We start from the raw sequence: 10633 nt of genomic DNA on the forward strand, positions 1-10633 counted from the left end.
CCATAGAGCACACTACTTGGTTGTGGCGTGTGTGTGTGTGTGTGTGTGTGTGTGTGTGTGTGTGTCATGTGTGGGTAGTGTGCTACACATGGTGTCTCTAGTCTACACAAGCCACTGTCCTCAGAGTGGGCCACTACCACTCCCACTGCTAACGTCACTGAAGCCCTGGTTTATAATGAGCGTTTGTGTGCATGAGAGTGTGTTTGCGAATGTGTGTGTGTTTATGAGTGAGAGAGAGATGGGGGTAGAGTGAGGCCTGTGGTTGGTCTCGTCACTCGTCTGAAGCGAGAGTGAGTGTGTGTGTATGAGAGAGAGAGAGAGAGAGAGATGGGGGGGGGGGGGGTAGAATGAGGCCCGTCGTTGATCTCGTCACTCATCTGAAGAGAGAGAAAGAGAGAGAGAGAGTGTGAGCGAGATTGGGGGGGGGGGGGGGGGGTAGAGTGAGGCCCGTGCTTGGTCTTGTCTCTCGTCTGAAGCCGTGCCTGTCACATGGTGGCCCTGACGCTCTGAATAGTGGCCTTGTCTTTGAACGTGCCCTTCTCCACCCCCTCAGCTTCTCAATAGAGATGACTTTTGACCCCTCACCCTCCACCCCCCTCATGTGCCTACACTCTTCTCTCCCGCTGTCCAGGCGTGTACTCCGCTGTTGGAGCACACGCCAGGGTCAGCGCCACTGTGGGTGTTGCCATGACGATGCCCCGTTGGCTGGGGCATCCTGTAGCTAAGTCACCAAAATGAATCGATTCACTGCCTCTACTGTTAATAGTTTTTCTGTTTGTTTGTTTGTTTGTTTGTTTTTCCCTGCATTTTTGAGAATCAGAGACCACAGTGGTCGCTGCCATTTTTTTTGTTTAGATCCAAGTCTGCCCATGATATGTGTAATCATCTTTATGAACATTTATTTAAAATTATTGTTAGGCAGTGAAGAAAATGTCCTGTTTTAAATGTGTCTTAAAAAGATAATAATTTCTATTTTTGTCGGTCCCACAAGCAATGTGCACATCCACTACATACCATTTTAGGTTTCAGTTTTAAAATCCAATTTTAGTTTTTTTTTGTTTGAATTTTAGTTTTTTTTTTTATGTTCTTCCAAATCCAGCATCCAGAGATATCAGTAATCTCTAACAGATCGGTTAATACTAACTGATCCGGTGAATCAAAATCAAATTCCTTCCTTATGCTCTTGTATTGAGTTGGCATGATTGTATTTTAATATACCAGTTTAGAATGGCTTTGTTTGGTTGTGCCAATCTAAGTCTGAATACCTCAGTATTATTATGTCTCCTCTCTACGATATACACTGTACGCCCTCAAAATGGTCTCTGCCTTTTTCTGGCATTAGTGACTGGGAGAGAAGCCAGTGGGTTTTTTGACCCAAACACTTCCTTCAATGCTGCAACTAAAACCTGTTTATTTCATTGTAGAATCAAAGTAGACTGTTTGCATGCAGTTAATGCTTACGCCGCAACAGAGAGCATCATGATTTGTATCGTCAGTCTCAATGAGTCCCTGCCAAATGTCGGCATTTTATTTTTATTTTGTTAATTTTGTTGCCTTCTTGAAAACTGTTTAAAGGAGAGTTTAAATATAAATATGTATGTTTATGTTTATGTTTCACGTCTCACCTGTAGAAGTGCCTTATCTTTTGAAAATATTGATAAAGTTTAAAGTATGCCGCCTCTCTCTCTTGCGCACGCTTTCATTATTATGTGTTCATCCCTCCATTTTCTGTCTTCCCACAGTCTCACACACACACACACACACACACACACAGTCACACACTCTCTCTCACACACACACTCAGACCATAGGACCTTTTCTCTGTCCATTCCATTTCAGGCATGTTCATCTCACTGCTCAACCATCAGTGTGTCTGTGTGCTGCTGCTGAACTCTAAACTCCATGGCCCCCGACCTGGCCGCCAGGTCCTAAAGTGTTTTTATGTTGTATTTTGTATTGTCACAATGATAAGATATAAAGATTCTTGTGGATAATGAGAAGGTGCTGTTGGTGCTTTCTTTGTGTGTGTGTGTGTGTGTGTGTGTGTGTGTGTGTGTGTGTGTGTGTGTGTGTGTGGGGGGGGGGGGGGACACCTCTGTTGAATTTGTGAATTTTTCCTGAAGTTATTTATTAAAATCAAGTATCTCTAATTTTATATATCTATGAAGAGCAACAATTTTCTGCAGATAGCAACTGGATACACTGTAGATGCTGCAACAGTGGCGTAAACTTCAAATCGGTCCATATTCAGAATATGGAAAACAGTTTTCCTTTATGTACTGCAGGAGTCAGTGACCTCTGACCGTGACCTCTGAACTTTGAGTTAATCACCTACCCTGTGTCTGTGTTTACATCTGCAGCTGCCAGTGCCCAGGCAGTCACAGGCTCAGATGATCAAATTAAGATTAGTCCTAGCATCTGTGATTTCCATGGCAACATCTGTGTTCCGTGCGCTTTCAGAACATTCTAATGAGAGACTGTGTGCTGCATTTGGACATTAATTACTTCAGTCCGGAAGAGTGCTGTTGCTGAAAAACCAATTGGGCCTGTTTTGAGTGAGTGTGTGTGTGTCTGTGTGTACTTTGCAATAAACCAATTGAGTTTGTTTGTGTGTGGAGGTGAATGAGTCTAATCTTGGTTTAAAGTTACATTCTCAGTGTTAATCCTCCATTCAAAATGCATGCACGTAAGAGGTAACCCAAACTCGGTGATTGCCACTTATAGATGGAGTGCAGGGTTAACAGATTCTCACCTGCACGAAGAAGGAGGGGACGTTCGGTAATCGTGCTTTTGGCTGATATAATGCTAGCAAAATAGTTCAGACACACACATATTCCATCTCTCTCATACACACACACCCCATGTCTATCTTTCTCTCTCTGTCTCTTTCTCTCTCACACACACATTCTGTACACACACACTCCATCTCTCTCTCACACACACACACATACATCTATCTGACTGATATCCTGAAAGCCATCCAACTCCTGCAGGGTGGTTTAACCTTACACCTGCCTGACAAGCTCACAGGCAGGTGGCCGTCTGGCCTGGCTCTTGTGTCATGTCAGAATTAAGCATAAGTCCTCTGCTGGCCACGCACGGTTCACATGACGAAACCCCAGACTGGACTGGCAGGCTTGTGTCATGACGTGCGCCATTATGGCTCAGTTTTGACAGCCTGTGGGCGCAGCTGCTCTGTGTTTACTAGTGTTTCAGGCCCCGTCCACATATCTTCTTTCAGGGAGATCAAGCCTGTGTCTCAAACTGCTAGTGTGCACTTAGCACTTACTTGTGTTGTTCCTACTTTTCAATTGTTAGTATTGTATCATTACTTGCACTATAAACTTAAACTAAGTATTTGAAGTGTGCAAGTAGGCGGTTTGAGACATAGCCCTCCGTCTGGAAGACCTTAGTTCATAACCATTTTCATCAAACAAGAAAAATGCCAGGCCAATCAGCGATGAGAGGGGAAGACAAAAACGAAACTTAGTGTGATTTTTAAACATTAGCAGCACAAACATAAAAAATGCAGTTGGAAAAATGCAGAAATTTATTTACAGCAAAGGTAGACCCACATACATTGTTTTCTGACTGTTGACGCTGTTTATTGTCGGTTTGTAAAGTATAGTTGAAAATATTCTTCAGATTGTTCACATGCACAGAAATGTTTGCATATAGGGGAGACCGGGTATGGTTGTAACATGGGGAGAGTTGTAACATCACCAATTCCACCAATCAGGGATAAGATATGAGCCATGTGACAGTTTCTGACTGCTCATACTTCCTTAACGATCACACATGGACATTTTCAAGTTGTTAGTGCCATTTATCCCGGAGTAAGGAGAAAAAATCAACATCTGAGGTAAGAAAGTAACTTTTTTTATTTTTTTATTATTTTTTCTAGTGCTTTTACCATTGTAGATACAGTTGTATGAGTTACATCAGGTCAAACTATAGTTTCTCTAGTAAAGAATGGTGTAGCTCTCTCTTGCTAATGTCAAAGCACCATGCTAATACAGCTAGCTAAACAATGGATGACAGTGGTGGGGTAGGTTGTAACACAATTTTTGAATATGTTACAACCTGTGGAATGGGGCTAGTAGACCCATTTAATGTCTGTTTAATTTCATCTTTGTGTGTGTGACTGTTCAGCCCTCTATCTCTTTCCATGAGAGACACAAATACATACACACACAAAAGTATAAACGCTGTGGTTTTTATATTTAGTTTAAAACGTTAATATGATCTTCATTCTCTATGTGAAGAACGGATTGTATGGTATACAATATGTTGGTGAATCTATTTTCACACCTTGTGTACCCTGTTTATGCAATAAATCAGTATATCAAATGGAATTCCATTGTTTTTCTGCATTTTTTTGTACCTGTTACAATCTACCCCAATAGGTGTTACAATCTACCCCAGTAGTGGGGTAGGTTGTAACAAAGGTACACACTGTATTTGTCATAATCTCACAAATTCTGTAATATAGTTGAAGAGATTTAAATGGTTGCCACTTGTAGTAGACAAATGTGGTTACTTTGCCAAAAAGTTCCAGAACTGTAGCTTTAAAAGAAATGGTAGTTTTAGGTGCTGAAGAAAAATGTGTTACAACCATACCCGGTCTCCCCTACACATGCATGCAATTATTTTGTATTTTTCACCAAACAAGTCAGTGCAACATATGCACAGCAGATATATTTACATGGAGTGAACAAAAATATGCTCACAAAAAACAGTAAACTGAAAAAGAAAATTGCAGAAAAATGTTGTTGTCTTCTTTGGCCAAGAACTCCTCTATCAGCTCTCACTCTTCCTCCCCCTCTAATTCTCCCCCTCCCTCTTTCTCTCTCTGCAACATCTTCCATTGTTGTCGTAAAAAAGGGTGCTCACCTGTGGTCTTTTCATAGTGCTTACTTCCTGATTGAAGTGGTAACAATTAACCATTGAGGTGTTTGGCCAGGTGGCACATACATGTATGTGCTCATGTAGTCTCATTTTGGATGGCAGTGTTTTGGAATGGCAAATATGTGACTTTATGTCAGATTGTTGTGTCTTTTGCAGAGAACCGTGTTCACTGCATGTGAAAAGTGCCATTTTGAATTGAAAAATTTGTGTAAAGCCAAAGTCCTTTTAGGCAAGTCCCTCCACTCAGCGGCCATATGGCAACGCTTTTTGGGCACCCATCGGGCATCCATCTCGGCAGAAATGCGCGTTGCATGTCATTTTAGTGTGTTAGCAATTGGAAAAAAACATCATTCACTGGGTACCCCTTTAACATCATTCAACGGTACCCCTTTAACATCATTTATTGGGTACCCCTTTAACATCATTCACTGGGTACCTTTTAACATCATTTTTCAATATTGAAAAATTAAACTGAAGGTGTCCCCATAACATTGGGAATTGATGCCAAGGTGTAAATACCCATTCTTACATTGTATTGCTTTAAGAATGCCACTATCTCTCTCTAAACCTTCTTCTGACCCTGACATGACACACTCTCCTCTGCTGAAACTGACCTTATGCTAATGGCCTTGTGTCACTCTCCCTTTTCTCTGACAGGCCAATCGTTAGATGTCAAGAGGTCACGAGAGGTCAGCCCTGTGCCACCGAGATCCATGGCACGTTCGAGAGCGCCCATGCACATGAGGAGCCATGCATGAGCATTGCAGTAATTGTTTAGGGGCAGTGGTCAGTCTTTGGGAGAAGTTGGAAACCTGATGTTTGTGAATGCAGCCCCACCTCTTTGTCGCTCTGCACTGGCTCTCATCTCAGGAAACAGCCGCTGTGCCAACCTTCCTCCATCACCGCCTTCTTCACTTACCTCATGCTATCCAACTACAGGGTCACGTTCTTTTCTCTTTTCTAGAGATCAACTGGATGTATGAGAAAAAGATCTTAGAAACAGAAAATATTCATCCGCCAATGGCTGTGTGGAATAAAATCTTGCCTCCTAAGATTCACATTTGGTGGTGGCAAGGAACCGATGCATGTCCGAATCAAATGTTTGTATAAAATTCTGTCTTCTAAGATACTGTACCTTCATTTTGCTGAATTTTGAAGGCAATGGACATGTATCCTTCATGCTGCCTTCAATCAAAGATTCTTGAGAACGTCTCATTGAATGACAGCAAACATGGGGAAAAAATGAGTTCATGATCAAAATAGTACCGTAATTTCCCAACTATTAGCCACGGTTTATACATTGATTTTGCAACATTTCTTCAGCTATGAGGTTAATTCATGAGGACAGTTAATATGGTATTTATTTTTTTATTTTTTTACTTGCTTAAAACACTGTTCTGCGGTTTATACACAATGCGGCTAATACACAGGAAATTACTGTATCTATAACAGAGAATTATGTTGCAAATGAGAAGCCCTTCATTTACATTGTGTGCATCACTATCAACCATGCCATCAGCTTATGCTTGGCAGGCACAACAGGAATAGGTGAATACATTTAGACCATGCTTGCTCATTTGCTGGCCTACGACTGAACCAATTGGTTTTGAAACCAATTTCCATTGTTTCCTCGCTGAGTGAATTAGCTAATTACAAGTATTCAAAAAATCTACGCCTGGTGGGTCTGTCTGCTGTGAAATGAAATACTGTTTTACAAGTTCCCTATGAGTCTTTGCTCTGAAGGGTTTTGTAATGCTAGACCTCTATCTCTGGTGTCATCACATGTCTGTTTTACAGAGTGTTACAAATATAATGCTGGTGAATTTAATGCATGCCATCCAACTATGTAATTAATGCCAGTCAGTAGAACAAACATGAACTTTCCCTGTGTTTGTTGTTTGTTTGTGTGTTTGTTTGTGTAAACAATTTAGTGTTCATTTACATACCCTTTACACACTAGCTGATTGACAGGCAGTTAATAATTCAGAACGTTTCCCACAGCAAGTGTGCCTCCCTCCTTTGTCTTCCATCAAAATAAATCTCTCCCCTGTCCTCTCCCCTCCCCCTCCTCCTCCTCCTCCTCCTCCTCCTCCTCCTCTTTCTCCCACAGGCCGACGATGTCAATTGCCTGAGCTCCCGATCACTTTACTCACTCGCCCTTTTGGCCCCCGTGAGCGAACGTTTCCCTGTGCTGGCTGCCCTGATGCACGCCAACCTGTCCATTTTAAAACTAGCGCGGAGTCAGTTTCCTATGGAGGTGCTCCTTTTGCATTCTGAGGGCGGGTCATCTTTCCCTCTCTTTCTCTCCCTCTCCCCCTCTCTCTCTCTCCCTCTCTCTCTCTGACTGTTTAGCCTATGCTCCCTTCATCGTCCATCACACGATGCCTGTGCGGTATGCGCATTGGTGAGCTTTCCCTCGCTCATTAGGCGGGCGTGGGGTGAAGCGGGTCTGATTGGGTTACCCGCACGGCACGCACCGTGGGTGATTAGGCTCAAAGCCTCTGAGACAGGAAAACAAAAGGCCCGGGTGTTTCATTCACATGTGAAACTGTGCTCAGCGTCATTCAACTCCCCGCTAAAGTATTCATTAAGGGAACCAATGCCAAAGGGGCCTCTGCTACAACTTGTGTGTGTGTGTGTGTGTGTGTGTGTGTGTGTGTGTGTGTGTGTGTGTGTGTGTGTGTGTGTGTGTGAGAGAGAGAGAGAGAGAGAGAGAGAGAGAGTGAGTGAGTGTGTGTGTGTGTGTGTATGTGTGTGTGTATGTGTGTGTGTGTGTAGGGGGGGGGGGGGGGGGGGGGGTATGTGTGCGTGTGTGTGTGTGTGAGCACTGAAGGGATATCTGTGAAATGGATTCATCCTCTTGAGTGAAGAAGAGGACAGTGGTGGGGCCGAAACAGAAGGAGGAGAGGAGGAAAGTAAAATTATGCAACACCACGGCAGGCAGAGAGACTCTTCAGATGAACCAGAGAGTTTTGGCAGTGGTCAGGCAACAGGACTGGGTTTCCTGGGTTTCCTTGTGACAACAGACACAAGGTGAGTGAAGAAGAGTTGTGGAGGCAGAGAGTGAGAGGAGAGGAGAGGAGAAGGAGAAAACAAAACAAAAGTGAGACTGTGAAGGAGTGGACGCATTGCCACACTCAGGAGACAGGGTGAGTTCTCTTTCATCAGGCTTTGCATAATACTCTGCTGTGAAAAATACTGTATCTGCATTTCATATGCGAGCATATAGATATCTACGTGACTGTGCCCCTGAGAAGATGTCCATAATGTACTAATTTATTTAGAGATAAATAATATTACCATTGCCATTGCTATTGCAAGAGTTACACCTCATGGGGTAAAGAATGGGTTTCAAAGATCTAATGCGTCGGAGCTAAACTGATGCACATTCATTTAATTACAAGTATGTATATAGTTCCATCAATCATGCATGTCAACCTCTTTTTCACAAACTGTTTGCCAAAGGAGGATCAGTGCTCAGAGAAAAACAGTTTGTTTACTCTTCAATAATAGCCTAACCTTAAATACCACATCCCACCTGTGTTACATTATACACTGAAAGAACTTTTTCTTTCACTGTATAATGTTGCTGGAGGCTCTACATTTACTGGTAGATGCTTGTTTGAAAATGAAAATGTTACATATGCGTCAAGTATGGCTTGAAACACAGATCTAGTTCCTGCATTTTGTACTCAGCAGCTGGAGATGATTTATTTTGTTTTAGCTAAATCAATAAGGTTTAATGATTCCGTGAAATAGCCAATAGGCCTACTGTACGGATGTATGAAAGAGATGTTGTATCGCTTTGTTTTGTGTTGTGTTTGTTTTGTTTTTGTGTTGTATGGGAGCAATACTCATCAGGCTTATCCTGTCTGTCTGTCTGTCTGCTTCCTCTCTCTTCAGGAGGCCATTTGGACTGGAACATTTGTCTCTCTTCCTCTGTGTGTAACTTCACCCCTCCATACACCCTGACATCATGAGTTCAGAGTCAGTGTACAGCACAGTGCCTTCACTAGCGCCACCCTCCCTCCACTATGATGACTGAGTCGAGGGGCACCTGGAGAGTCGACTCTTGCTGGTCCTAGTGCTGATGTCAGCATGACAGTCTAGCCCATGTAAAGCCTCCGCTCCTGGCCTCTCAGCCGAGATTGTATTTCCCACACAAAGGTTGAGCTGTGTCTTGTGAGATGGTCCTCTGTCTTCCTCCCTGGTGTGACAGTCCCTAGAAAAGCCCCGATGGACCAGCCACCGCCCCCGCCACTTCTGACCAGCTTGGAGGTCGACGTGGACCTTGGCTTCGCACTCTTCTTCCTCCTCCTGCTCTGTGTGTTCCTGTTGGCCACCATAGTGCGCTGTGCCCAGACCGTGGTTGATCCCTATGGTGCCATTTCTACCTCCACTTACCAGGAAGAGCAAATCACCTGACCAGTTGGCTTCTTTGGAACTGTTGACTTGACTTGTAGTCATTGGTTAGTCATGCCATGTGTGGTGGGGGATGAGTTTCCTCTGAACTCAAACCAAGTTAAACACAGAACATGCTTGTCCATGCTTTTGTTTTCTCAGGACTGTTTGTTTGAGGTCAAATTCCATAGGCAAGAAAGGAGAGCAATTACATCCACTACGAAAGGTGATGTACTCAAATTTACATCAAATTCCCCTGAAAGCATAACAAAACCACTTATTAAGTGGTCTTTAATTTGTAAAACAGGCCTTTGATTTTACCTTAAAATGCCATTTTAAGGTGTGACCCCTTAATCTACATGTAAGGTGTCAAGTCAGGGGTTCCCTTTATTTGTTGTGATTAATTAAGGACACTTAATCTTAATTTTATTTTAAGGTGTTAATTCAGGGATTCCTTGATTAAGCGGGGAAATTAAGGGGAAATCGAAAGAAAGAGGTAAATTCAGTAATCTTCAGTAATTCTCCTTAATCAACCTTAATCTATGCATTTTACTTAAAACCTACTTAATTATAGAAGGGGTTTAAGGTCAAAACTAAGGCATTTATAAGGGGTGACATCAAGGGGTTTTGTTTCGTAGTGATCCCTGTGACGAAATGCTTTAATGGACAGTAATCTCACTGGACTTGCGTAAACCTGGATATGTCAGAAGTGCTGTTATATTATGAGGTGTAATACAGAGTTATGGACACAGGACTTGTTCAGTCATGAACTTCCTCTCAGGTACACAATGCTCCAAAAATGTCCCATTTGTTACAATAAAATAAACATCTTCAAAATAGTGACTCTCATTGCTCTGTGAGTGAGTTTCCTGTCATTCTTATAAAATTCATCAATGTCTGCTATTTTGAAATAGTAATCAATACCTATTTTGGTGCACCATTTAGTAGGCTAGGCCAGTGTTTTTCAACATCAGGTGTGCCGCAGAAAATTACCTAAATGTCACTCACTGGTCCAGAAAAGCAACTGTTGCATCAAAGAATTTATAACCACATGCTCTCATTGATTGTATGATTGCACTATTTGTGGTATGCAGGCATTGAACAACGGGGGCCCCATATCCTGTATTCACAGAATCATCACATATCCAGTTCATAACAACAATTAAATTAGATATAGTCACCTACAAATGAAACAGAGTGTGCTTGTTTTATTGAGCAGGTCTTGCATAGAAGCCATAATAAGGCCATATCTGTGTATTATTTGAAATTTTAGGCTATGGTATGTTTATTTTTTCTTCACACAGGATGTTAGTGTGCCGTGGGA

The 10633-nt window shown here is 42.4% G+C and overlaps 1 protein-coding gene and 1 long non-coding RNA gene across 2 annotated transcripts in view; one reads left to right on the forward strand and one right to left on the reverse strand.

Annotated features, from left to right (window-relative positions):
• Positions 1-10633, reverse strand: part of LOC121695630 — a 30158-nt gene that overhangs the window by 10495 nt on the left and 9030 nt on the right. The window contains exon 2 of the long non-coding RNA XR_006026124.1: positions 5503-5511. This is a non-coding gene — a long non-coding RNA (uncharacterized LOC121695630). The remainder of the gene's footprint in view (positions 1-5502; positions 5512-10633) is intronic.
• On the forward strand, positions 8920-9560 carry LOC121695628 (cortexin domain-containing 1-like). Its single transcript, XM_042076643.1, has one exon. It carries the CDS (start codon positions 9145-9147, stop codon positions 9331-9333), a length of 189 nt encoding a protein of 62 aa, XP_041932577.1. The 5' UTR covers positions 8920-9144; the 3' UTR covers positions 9334-9560.

This window comes from Alosa sapidissima, chromosome 21 (assembly GCF_018492685.1).
Source record: "Alosa sapidissima isolate fAloSap1 chromosome 21, fAloSap1.pri, whole genome shotgun sequence".
Lineage (NCBI taxonomy): Eukaryota > Metazoa > Chordata > Actinopteri > Clupeiformes > Clupeidae > Alosa > Alosa sapidissima.

What these genes read in the sequence shown, in the direction of transcription:
- LOC121695628 (XM_042076643.1), top strand. Translation starts at nt 9,145, where the DNA reads ATGGACCAGCCACCGCCCCCGCCACTTCTGACCAGCTTGGAGGTCGAC.